General features: G+C 40.1%; 1 protein-coding gene across 1 annotated transcript in view; it reads left to right on the top strand.

The window, feature by feature from the left end:
* Positions 1-1,252: 1,252 nt before the first annotated feature.
* Positions 1,253-13,674, top strand: part of LOC115214858 (integral membrane protein GPR155) — a 31,373-nt gene continuing 18,951 nt past the window's right edge. Inside the window, 2 exon segments of the mRNA XM_036505491.1 lie at positions 1,253-2,085; positions 10,342-10,730. Coding sequence (XP_036361384.1) covers positions 10,346-10,730 — 385 coding nt within the window. The 5' untranslated portion in view covers positions 1,253-2,085; positions 10,342-10,345.

Here is a 13,674-nt window from a genome sequence, read left to right as displayed (position 1 = left end):
AGGTCATATCAAGAACTTCATATCACCAGACATCTTGGTCTATTGTCATCTCTTCTGTGAGGCTCAACATTTTGAGATTGGCCCTCAGTACTTAATCTCATGTCTTTCTAGGTCTCCTTTTTCCATAGGTACCATCCACTTCCAGTGATTGGCCCTTATTTTTTTATACACCTATCTTCATTCACATGTTCCAATCCATTGTAGTCTTCTCTCTTGAATGTTACATCTGATTCTTCTGCCTGAACATAACTGTGGTGTTTGTGGTGTTGTTGGGCTGTGATGGAGCTATGTGGTGTTGGTGGAGGGGATTGCAGATGAGGTGGACAGAAGTAAGGGTTGCAGGGGCCGGTGAGACAGGCAGAGGGCATGCGTGGGCAGGAAGCACGTGTGGTCAGTTTGAGCAGAGATGGCAGAGAGACAAGATGTGTTTAATTCGTGAGAGTGACCACTGATTTCACCGAGGTCAACAGGTCAGGCCTTTTGTATTTCTTTCTCCCGTTTGCTTCTTTTTCTGTTGTCCTTTTCCTCCATCACACTAATATTTTCACTGCCATACATGCACACTGATGTTGCACATCTATAAGAACATACAAGCTTCATTCCTCTCCAGTCCATGCATGTCATCTGCATTCTTGGCCCCTGTCTCACTATCATGAAGCATAGCTGTTTGTACACACACACACACACATTCCAGCCCAGGCACACACACACTACATCCATGAACGGTCCTTGAAAACCTCATGTAATGGCCACATGGCAATATAGTTTTCCTCAGCAGTACCAAAACATAATTACAATACATATCAAAGAAAAAGTCTTGCACCAACTGTCCCTGCACAAGAATGATGCGTAACAAAAAGCTTCAAGGTTGCTACAAATGCTCATAATGATCCCTCAATGCCATATCTGCATAATTCAAACAAATCTTCTTCAGATGGTCGAAAATACTTAATTTCTTATCCATAACCGAGTGAGCAAAAACATTGTCTAAAATCTCCAACTCCTCCAAAGCTGGTTCTAAGTTTGGTTGAGAAAGGAGGAGAGTGGTAAGCAGAAGATTAACACCAACAAGAGAACATATGCAACTGATCCTGGTAACGGGAGGTAGTCATCAGGGATTGCATATAAGAAGGTTCTCAGAGACTGAAGCACTGGCAGCTGGCTTCATCTGGGGACAGCTATCCTATGCTCCACATGCAATCAAAGAAACTATTATATTGGGGACGTTTCTACAACAACACTCATAAATACCTATGACAACATTTAAAAGAGCTATTCAGCCAATTCATGAAGAATCATTCGCCAACCTATAACAATCCCTAAGCCCAAAGATACCTTATTTTCCTCTGCCCCTTCAGCCACTATAAAAACACTCTTTGCTTCTCTGAACTAGCAAACTACATACCACAGTTGCTCCGACCTACCTGTTACACCTGTCTCCTCATCACACCCACAAGGTCACAATATTTTCCAGGCTACACTAAATAGTTTGGTCAACTATTTCTCCCCAAACTACTCTGAATTCTGTTCCTCATCTTAAAAATTTCTTCAACTAATTTATCCAGAAAGTAAAATATCCTGCTTATAACTTGAACGTTTGTTCTCATCTCCGCTTTTTAACACTTGTTTTCCATTAGGCATTTCATCAGGTTACATTAACTGGTTAAACATTTTGCCCGGCCACAAAGGACATCATTTCAATCTGCTAAAGTCTACAAGAACGTACCCGCTCTCAGAAAATGTCGTTCTGAATCAGATTCATGTATTTTTCTTTCGCAACAGAGACATAAGTAAATCTGTATTCACTATCCCAATTATAGCTGGATTTCAAAGGCCAATATATAGTCAATATATCAATAAGCTAGTCTGCGAACGAAACTGTAACACCCGTGGTGTTGGTGTCAATTAATTCGCACACACACCCAACGATTACGCTTCCAACATGGCGCCGCATGTCACCCACGTTGCTGGATACGCGTATTTAAGCATCTATTCAACAATGTTTTAATTTTAGTAACAGTCCCAGTTATGTAACGTAACATATTGAGGAATACAGAGCACTTGCTTGTTAGAACTACGACAGAGGTAAGGCATTAATTTTATGTTTTTCTAGACATTCTATCGTCTCGTGTAGCAAGGATGAGAAAAGTAAAGTACAAAGCACGCTGTTTATTGTATTTTCATTACGTTTATCGTATCAATTGTTGTCATATCTGATAATATCTCTACTTATGACTTTCTCTTATCAATTCATATTTTAATACCGATTGCTCTTAGTTATCAAATACGAAATATGATATAATTGTTTGGAACATAGAAATATAAGGCAAAAATACGGCAGTTTAAAGAGATAAACAGTTTACTAATTCATCCTTAGAGGAGTCGAAAACTACCGAAGTGACCATATTCCGATTCCTACAATATGCATGTATGTTACATATTAAAACATTAAACAATATTGAGCCGAGGGTAATAAAAAAAAAACACGTTATAGAAAAATAATTATCAAATAATAGGTCGGTACTACTAGCGAACAGTGGTCCCGTCACGCGCATCCGCGCTAGCTAGTCATGACTAGTCGATCATTACTCTGTGTTTTTGTGTGCTATTTACTTGTTTAAAAAATTATTTACTTTGTGTTTTTGTGTTTTACTTTGTTTAACAAAAATTATTTACTTTGTGTAAATTTTTTTTTAATTTTGTGTTTTGTTTACTTTGCTAGGTAGTCGTTCTAGGATCGACTACTTACGACTAACTGGACCACTGTTCGCTACAATATGCGCGTAGATATGTATGTTACATAATAAAACATTAAACAATATTGAGCTGAGGGTAATAAAAAAACACGTTATAGAAAAATAATTATCAAATAATAGGTCTTGGGGCTACTACAGTCATCATTTTCCTCAGAAATTTGATAGATTTATTTTATGCAGTGTTATTTTACTTCATATATCTCAGTAGTTTGTATGGTTTCGGGCGAGAAATTTACAACCGACGCTTTAATATTACAGTATTTGTTTGGTTGTAAATAAAAACCATGAAATATATTTGAATATAGCACCAAACGACATTAATCAGCTATTTTGGAAAGTGTAATCCGCGCTGTTTAGTTTTGCGCCAGAAAGTAAAAGGCACCTCGATATATGCGGCTTCTAGAAGATAGCCTATATATATATATAATATATATATATATATATATATATATATATGTTTCTTTATTACCCACAAGGGGCTAAACATAGAGGGGACAAACAAGGACAGACAAACGAATTAAGTAGATTACATCGACCCCAGTGCGTAATTTATCGACCCCGAAAGGATGAAAGGCAAAGTCGACCTCGGCGGAATTTGAACTCAGAACGTAGCGGCAGACGAAATACGGTCATATATATATATATATATATATATATAAAACATACAGAAATATGCGTGTGTTGCACACACATGCACACGTGTGTGTGAATTTAGGAAGAGCAGTGCTCATGTCCCCTTTACGGGACTTCCAAGATTAGTAGATGAGAGGAAATTATCCTCAACCAGACACCTGTTCAATATGATTGCCTCGGAGCGAACACCTGTAGAGGCCCCCAACGGTGCTTGCTGGTGGTGTTGGTGGAATTCCGATTTAAGCATCCCATTTAACCCCTCATAACTTTTTCATTTTTTGGAATTTTCAGAAAATCTTTTTTTATTTTTATCACCCAAAACTAAAATATTCACAGCTATCGGAGAGCCTGAGATCATTGCTGCGATTTATCCAGTGACATAAAACGGTTATGAAAAAGATAATTTATTTTAAAAGCATACTTCTCTGTTAATAAATGTTTTTTTTTTTTTCCGAGTGACAAGGAAACGAGGAAAGTACCTGGTGGTTGTAGGATGTGCTGAAAACAACAGCTAAATCTCCCTTAACCCACACACTTTTTCATCTGAAAATTATTTTGAAATTATGAACAGAAATAGATGGCAGATTCGGACTGTCTGTATTTTAAAACCGTTATTAAAAAAAAAACACATTTTGAGGAGTGGAGATTTTAGGATTTGCGAGGTGGGGTGGGGATAATTACATAATTTTTTGCATAATACTACACAAATTCGCAAAAATTCAAAGGATCCACCCCCATTCCTGAGCCTATGTGGGATTCAGTCCCACTGCGTGGCACCTTAGGGGAATGTCAGGATTTGGTAGATGGAAACCGAAAGACGCTAGTGGTATATATGTGTCCATGTGTGTGTATGTGCGTGTGTGTCCAACACTGCTTGACAACATTGCAATCCTTATATATCGTTCTAGAGCTTAACCTTTTTATCTATGTCATGAAGGAAGGTTTTGTAGGTGAATGGTGTGTACCAATAACGAAGGGTTGCCAAATATATATATCCTTTGATTCAGTCATTAGACTGTGAAGGGGCATCAGACTAGGGTCTACATAGGGGGTACTATCGACTTCAAGTGACACTATCTTGCTCACTTATGCTCCTTCTCAAAGAAGTCCTCTAAACAATTTCTTTCCTTAGCCACCTAGTCTCGGCATGCTTTATACCTTATCTTGGCCTATAGTTTGTGGTAGAAACCCCATACAACACTAACTTTCATAACTGTAAATTTCATTGCCAGGAATCACTCACTATATTATGCCAGAATGAGACCTCTTTATTGATTGTACTCTTTCACCAGAATTTTCTCTCACTCTTTCTTCCTGTTTCTGTTGTACTTGTATTTCAAAGGGCCAGCCTTGTTACATTCTGTGTTATGCTGAATCTCCCCAAGAACTACTTTAAGGGTACACGTGTCTGTGGAGTGCTCAGCCACTTGCATGTTAATTTCACGAGCAGGCTGTTCTGCTGATCGGATCAACTGGAACCCTCGTCGTAACCGATGGAGGGCCACGATATATATATATATATATATATATATATATACATATACACGAGGCTTCTTTCAGTTTCCATTTACCAAATCCACTCACAAGACTTTGGTCAGCCTAAGAGTATAGAAGAAAATACTTATCCAAGTGTCATGCAGTGGGACTGATCCTTAAACTATGTGGTTGGGAAGTAATCTTCTTGACTATACAACCCAGGCCAGACTCTCTAAGATCAGTGAGATCAACATGGTTGATGAGCCTTCTGAGCAACTCCAAGTAGATAGCTGTAGGATAAAATGGTTAAAGAGGGAATTTAAGAAGAATGACATTGTGGGGAGAAAGAACAAGGGAAATGTTTGTTTTGATTTTTTCCTTCTCGAGCCATGCCCGGCTCATAAGGGCCGGTTTCCCGGTTTCCTTGGCGTATAGGTTCCCCACTTGGACGGGACACCAGTCTGTTGCAGGTGAGCTGCAAGATGCAGGAGGAAAGAGTGAGAGAAAGTTATGGTGAAAGAGTCAGCAGAAGTTCACCATTACCTTCTGCTGGAGCCGCGTGGAACTTAGGTGTTTCGCTCATAAACACACACATCGCCTGGTCTGAGATTCGAACCCGCGATCCCTCGACCGCGAATCCGCTGCTCTGACCTCTAGGCCATGTGCCTGCACAAGAGAAATGTGGTTAGTGTGAGACCCAGAGGGTGGGATATTATGTATGATGAGAGAAGGAGCAATAAGTGAGCCAGATGGGTTAATTGAATGCGGCAAAGATCAGCCAAGTCTGAGAAAGAAAGGCTATTGTAATAGTGATAAAAGGGGCAAAATGAGAAAACTATATGTCTGTAGGCCTGAGGCTGTGTATACTGGTGAGTGACTTCATGCCATACCATTAAGACTTTGTTTAGATGCAGTCTGCTACTATATTTGTATTATGTTTAGCAGCACTGTGCCCACTGGTATTTGATGCCATCCTGAGATCATCGATATTGATGTTGTTCCTGTTCTACTTGAACAGTAAGAAGTTGGTGGCTGCACAAAAAACATGGGCAAAGAGGGAATTCAACACCGAAAGGATGAAAGGCAAAGTCGACCTCAGCGGAATTTGAACTCGGAACGTAACGGCAGACGAAATATGGCTATGCATTTCACCTGGCGTGCTAACGTTTCTGCCAGCTCGCAATATGGGGAACAGACGAGCTTGTGGGCTGTGGATACTAGAAAGCAATCTCTACATTTCAGAGGATGGTCTTCCAGGAATTACTGTAGTGGATAAAATCTGTTAAATTTGTAAGAGTGGGTGATTTTTTTTTCTAAGTCTTTTGAAAGTTACATAAAAAATATATACTTTCCAAATGAAAAAAGTTATTTAAAACTTTCAATAGAAATGATCTTTTTTTTTAATCTAACTAAACCTAAATTATTTGAAAGGAGAATGTCAAAACAAAGAAAGCAGAGAGTGGTGTTACATTGCAAACAATTACAGCATATGAAGGAGTGCCAGGTCTTTTTTAAAAAAAATTTTAAACACATTTTGATTGGTTAAACTTGTGCAAAACTCACTTTAATGGCTTCATACTATATCATCATCATCATTGTTTAATGTCCGATTTCCATGCTAGCATGGGTTGGACGATTTTGACTGAGGGCTGGCGAACCTGATAGCTGCACCAGGCTCCAATCTTGATTTGGCAGAGTTTCTACAGCCAGATGCCCTTCCTAATGCCAACCACTTCGAGAGTGTAGTGGGTGCTTTTTACGCGTCACCGGCATGGGGGCCAGTCGGGCAGTACTGGCAATGACCTCGTTCGAATCTTTTTACACATGCCACCAGCACAGGTGCCAGTAAGGTGACGTTGGTAACGATCACGCTCGAATGGTACCCTGTTATGTGCCACCGGCATGGAAGCCACGAAGGTCAATTCTTGCAACACATTTCTTCTTTGGCATCTTTGGGGAAGCTTTACTTTTCTTCTAATCACGTACCAGCTTTTCATTTCTTCTGCACTTCTATATTGCTGCAGTTTTGTTTGAAGAAATCTGAAATTCAACAACTTTTAATTTGAAAGTAGCTTCATATTTCATTCTTTTTGTTGATGGTCGGTATGGGAATAAAATATATTCAGCTTTAATATTTGAAAGAGATCACAATGGAATCTGAACAGTTAAAACAAGTGACTAACTATGTTGAGTATTGGTCATGTGGACTTGGTAACGCCATTGTCTATTTGTACACATCTCTGATGCAAATAACAGAAGGTGGTTGAAGTACTTTGCAGAAATGTTATTCAATTTATTACATGAGATATGGTATGTATATTATAACTATCAGTTAAGTCTACTTTAGGGCAGTCATCTGTAAGTATTGTTTACTTAAGTATTTTGTCGAAAGTGTAATAGTATATATGTATTATAATGATCAGCTAGAAAAGTGTTTTCTCAAGTGGTTAGTACTGCTTCCTGGGGAGGGAGGGTAGTTGAACATTTTTATGAGTAATGGGGTCAAAGGGGATAGTGGTGAGGTGATAGCTACATCTGTATAGTTTTTTTTAGTTTTTGTTTTTTATTGAATTTCACAAAAGTTTTAAATGTGATGTTATGATAAACTGCTCGTTAACTATGATCCAAACAATTATAACAATTACAGTAGCAATGACAATCATTATCATCATCATCATCATCATTATCATCAACAACATTTAATGTCCATTTTCCATAGTGGAATGAATGGGATAGTTTGACAGAATCTGATGTGCTGCAGGACTACACTGAGTTCCGTTGTCAGATTTGGCATGGTTTCTCTGTTTGGATGCCCTTCTTAATGCCATCATTAACAACAATAATATACTTCGAAATTTGTATATTCATTTGAAATGAATAAGAACAATAAATTAAAGTATAATTTAAAAAAAGACATTGTCAAAATCTGTGGGTATTTCCATACAGGTAACGAAGGTGGTCATTGCACCTGTTGCATTATGTGACATTCTTACTGACTTGCACATGCATATATATGGAATCATATCTATTTCTTATCCTCTCAGCCCTCTCTATTTCTATCAATCATCCCTTTTCTCTACCTTCAGCCACTGCTCTCTCTCTCCCCTCTATTATTCTCCATTATAACCAAACACCTCTCTTATCTGCTATCATTCTCATATCTACCATTATGTCCCACTTACTATAGCCCCTTTATATCTCCCTTTCTACTGTTCCTATGCCTTGCACACCATTCTACTACTTTGTTTGATTCACCTTCCTGATCCACTCCAATATCTTCCACCTTGAAGGCGGCGAGCTGACAGAAACGTTAGCAGGAGTGGCTGTGTGGTAAGTAGCTTGCTGACCAACCACATGGTTCCGGGTTCAGTCCCACTGCGTGGCATCTTGGGCAAGTGTCTTCTGCTATAGCCCCGGGCCGACCAATGCCTTGTGAGTGGATTTGGCAGACGGAAACTGAAAGAAGCCTGTCGTATATCTATATATATATATATATATATCATCATCGTTTAGCGTCCGCTTTCCATGCTAGCATGGGTTGGACGGGTCAACTGGGGTCTGTGAAGCTGGAAGGCTTCGTCAGGCCCAGTCAGATCTGGCAGTGTTTCTACGGCTGGATGCCCTTCCTAACGCCAACCACTCCGCGAGTGTAGTGGGTGTTTTTTACGTGCCACCTGCACAGGTGCCAGACAGAGCTGGCGAACAGCCATGAACGCATGGTGCTTTTACGTGCCACCGACACGGTTGCCAGACAGAGCTGGCAAACGGCCACGAGCGGATGGTGCTTTTATGTGTCACCGGCACGGGGGCCAGCCGAGGCTGGCAACGGACACGGACGGATGGTGCTTTTACGTGCCACCGACACGGGGCCAGACAGAGCTGGCAAACGGCCACGAACGGATGGTGCTTTTACGTGCCACCGACACGGGGCCAGACAGAGCTGGCAACGGCCACGAACGGACGGTGCTTTTACGTGTCACCGGCACGGGGCCAGGCGAGGCTGGCAACGAACATGAACGGATGGTGCTTTTACGTGCCATCGACACGGGGCCAGGCAGAGCTGGCAAACGGCCATGAGCGAATGGTGTTTTTACGTATCACTGGCACGGGTGCCAGACGAGGCTGACAGCGGACACGAACGGATGGGTCACTTAACCCCTGCTTTCTGATATATGATTTGATTTTGATTGTTCTCACTGGTCTTGCCGGGTCTTCTCACGCACAGCATACTTCGGTCTCGGTCTCTGGTCATTTCCTTGGTGAGACCTAGAGTTCGAAGGTCGTGCTTCACCACCTCGACCCAGGTTTTCCTGGGTCTACCTCTTCCACAGGTTCCCTCAACTACCAGGGTGTGGCACTTTTTTACACACCTATCTTTGTCCATTCTCGCCACATGACCATACCAGCGCAATCGTCTCTCTTGCACACAACATCTGATTCCTCTCAGGTCCAACTTTTCTCTCAAGGTACTTACACTCTGTCGACTATGAACACTGACATTATATATATATATAAGTGTGTGTGTATATGTTTGTGTGTCTGTGTTTGTCCCCCTAGCAATGCTTGACAACCGATGCTGGTGTGTTTACGTCCCCGTCACTTAGCGGTTCGGCAAAAGAGACCGATAGAATAAGTACTAGGCTTACAAAGAATAAGTCCCGGGGTCGATTTGCTCGACTAAAGGTGGTGCTCCAGCATGGCCGCAATTAAATGACTGAAACAAGTAAAAGAGAGTAAAAAGAGAGTATGCCGGGCGAAATGCGTGGCCGTATTTTGTCTGTTGTTACATTCTGAGTTCAAGTTCCGCTGAGGTCGGCTTTGCCTTTCATCCTTTCGGGGTTGATTAAATAAGTACCAGTTACGCACTGGGGTCGATATAATCGACTTAATCCGTTTATCTGTCCTTGTTTGTCCCCTCTATGTTTAGCCCCTTCTGGGTAATAAAGAAATAAATATCTTCCACCTTACCCCTCTACATACTGGTATTTCCCATCATCCACAGCCTCATCCTTATTCATCACTCACTACATTAACCTCCATTCCCTGACACTCTTATCCCCCCCACGACCCACTGCCGCTATCCTCTCTTAAGCTCACTTTCTTGTAACTTGAGTGTTTGCTCCAGCACCTCATCACCACCTTCCTTTTATCTGTTTCAGCCATGTAATTCCCTCTATAGCAATACAGTAGGTAAAGGCCTAACACGTAAGAATCTTTAAGATTGACTTGTATACTAGATCAGTCTACAAGCCATGGTTTACAGTTATCATTGATAAATATTTATGAGATATAATGCAAATAGTAGCTATAATTAGAGCTCCTCAAACATGTTTTTCCAAGCTATTTATTATTTATGTTGTTGTTGACATTCTTGTATCTGTTGTTGTTTTTTGAACTGTTATTTCTGCTCATTATTTTTAAATGCTATTCTTGTCTTCCGGATATATTTTTATTGCTGCAATTTCTTGTTTTCCAGCATAATGAACAACTCTACAATCGCGCCCAGCTCAGGAGACTGTTCCATAAACAATCTATATCCTGCTATTGTACAATGTTTTGCTGTTATCTTCGCTGGTTATTGGGCCGGATGGACAAAAATAATTACTTTCAAAACTGGAAAAAGCATTGGAATTTTTGTATGGAATTTCTGCTTACCAGCAATGGTCATGCAAGGAATGTGGGAACTTCGCTGGGAAGAAGTTAACTACAAATTCATTTTGTGTGTCTTAGTCTCTAAACTCATCATCTTCACTTTGGTCATATTAGTCACTTTTATTACCTACCGTCCAATCAACTTTGGTTATGCTGGAATTTTTGGTATTTTTACTACATGCAGCAATGATTTTGCCCTTGGCTATCCAATATGTAAGTATACAGTATATTTTAATAATTAATTGCATCAGCTATTTCTAGTTTTGTAATAAAGAGAGTATTTTAAGCATAATTGTCTTACTCATGTACATTTTCTCCTTCATGACAAAGAAAATTTGAAGGTTTTTATTTTACTTCTTTTTGATTTTAATTTGAAATTCTACCATATATTTTGTGACCAAGTTACTCACATATATTGCTTTACTACCCACAAGGGGCTAAACATAGAGGGGACAAACAAGGACAAACAAAGGGATTAAATCGATTACATTGACCCCAGTGTATAACTGGTACTTAATTTATCGACCCCGAAAGGATGAAAGGCAAAGTTGACCTCGGCGGAATTTGAACCCAGAACACGTAACGGCAGACGAAATACAGCTACGTATTTTGCCTGGCGTGCTAACGAGTCTGCCAGCTTGCCACCTTTGACCAAGTTACTTGTATAGTTAATCAAGTTGTCCACAATGGAGTCACATCCAACTACTGGTGTAGCAGCATTTTAGTCAACTGCTATGAAGGTGACACCTTAGACAGAAACAAGTACAGAGGTATCAAATTGCTGGACTGGATCATGAAAGTTACAGAGAGGGTCATAGCTTAACTGATGTAGTTTGGTTTTGTGCCAGGGAGAAGTACTGCTGATGCTATCTTTCTAGTAAGGCAACTGCAGGAGAAGCATGTGGCTGAAAATAAAACACCTCTACTTGGCTTTTGTTGACATGGAGAAAGCCTTTGACAGGGTCTGCTCCCTTATCTGGTGGTCAGTGCAGAAGCTAGAGATAGAAGAGTAGCTGGTGACAGCTGTACAAGTCATTTACAGAGATGCTGTCAATAAGGTGAAAATTGGCAATGAGTACAGCAATGAATTTAGTGTACAAGTATTGTGGTTGATTCTATTAACTACATACCAATTAACCAAGATCTCATATATTTGGGGTTATTTTTTCAGAGATTTTATACAAATTGTTAAACCAGTTGAGAGTTATAACAAAGTTATTACAAAATATGGTTAGTTTGTATATGATGCAGTTTGTGCTTGTACTAAAATGCAGAGCCATAGATGGCATATCTCTGATGATGGCAACTGCAGGAGTAGTTTTCATTTAAAACCAAACTACTCTACATTTAAAGTTATACATAGAAAAAAGGGTTATTACTGCCCACCAGACTATTAAAACTAGTCTGGTGGACAGTAAAGAACTAGATGTAGATGATTGGCTTGTGAGTGTCAATCAAGCCATCATCATCATCATCATCGTTTAACGTCTGCTTTCCATGCTAGCATGGGTTGGACGATTTTGACTGAGGGCTGGCGAACCAGATGGCTGCACCAAACTCCAATCTTGATCTGGCAGAGTTTCTACAGCTGGATGCCCTTCCTAACGCCAACCACTCCGAGAGTGTAGTGGGTACTTTTTACGTGCTACCAGCACGAGGGCCAGTCAGGCGGTACTGGCAATGACCTCGCTCAAATCTTTTTACACATGCCACCAGCACAGGTGCCAGTAAGGCAATGTTGGTAACGATCACACTCAAATGGTGCCTTTTTACGTGCCACCGACACAGAAACCAGTTGGCTGCTCTGGCAACGATCATGCTCGGATGGTGCTCTTGGCACCCTACTAGCACATGCACAAGTGCCAGTAAGGCGACGCTGGTAACGATCACACTCGAATGGTGCCTTTTACGTGCCACTGGCACGGAAGCTGGTTAGCTGCTCTGTCAACGAACATGCTCGTATGGTGCTCTTTGCACCCCGCTCGTATGTGGCAGCAAATTCAGAAAGAGATACAGTGTATTGGTAGGCTTTCACATTAGTCCCTTTCTATTTGTTATAGTTTTTGAGGCTTTAACAGAAGACTAATCAACATTGGGTACTTTAATGTTCCGATGACTTGGTTCTCATAGCAAAATCCATTGCAGAGTTGGAAGTAAAGTCCTAAATCTGGAAGAATAGTCCAGAGTTCAAAGCAATAACTTTTTAATTTTTAAAATATTAATATAGTAATGTTCAAAATTCTCATAAGAAAGGAAGTGTAGATGTTCAGGGAACTGTCGCTTCTATTTGCAAAAAAATAGACAATTTATCTCTGCAAAAGGCAGTCAGTGTGAAGCATGTTTAAGACGTCTGACACAACATAGTAGTGAGGCTTGGGTATTGATTGTGGAAGATCTGTAGAGGCTAGAGAGAAACGCAAGGAGCATAATGGTTAGATGAATAATATTAATATGGATGAAAAGCAGAGCATAATTGAACTGGAGAAGTAAACCAGTGTATACAAGAGAGACAACGACTGCACTGGCACAGGCATGGGATCTTTTCGGTTTGACCGGCAGTTTTTTAAAATAATTTCCACGTAACTAAACACTTTTAAACTTCGTATACTGGTAGAATGTGTTTATAAAACATCTTTTTCTCTTGGCTTTATTGAGAAAATTCTATAATTTGTAAGATATTTGTTGTTTTTTTTTTCTTCAATTTCTGCAATTTCAACCAATCAATAACATCTATTGAGGTAAAAATAACATTCTGTGCCGTATGAATATGTCCCTCGTTTAAGAAACAGATTGGGTTTATTTACATTTGTGAAGAAAAAAAGGTAACATTCCCCCCACCCCTAACCCTAACTAACCTTAACCCTAAAACAGATTGAAATGCAATAGATCGATACTAGGGTCATAATTATGGGTGACAATTTCATATGACCGCTAGAAAAAACTGCCGGTCAAACCGGAAAGATCCCAGGCATGTAGTATGAATAAAAGATTGATTATTGGATATAGGCTGATGGTTGAAGGTGCCTGAGATGGAGGAAGACATGAGAAATAGTGTAGTAAGTTCTTTGGATAATGGATCACACATGAATTAATGAAAGATTGAAAGTGGTGACACATTGTAGGCCAACATGGAAAAACACATTCACATTACACTAAT

This window comes from Octopus sinensis, linkage group LG8, assembly GCF_006345805.1.
Source record: "Octopus sinensis linkage group LG8, ASM634580v1, whole genome shotgun sequence".
NCBI lineage: Eukaryota > Metazoa > Mollusca > Cephalopoda > Octopoda > Octopodidae > Octopus > Octopus sinensis.
The sequence above is the reverse complement of the archived record's forward strand: the minus strand, read 5'-3'. Positions and strand labels throughout refer to the sequence as shown.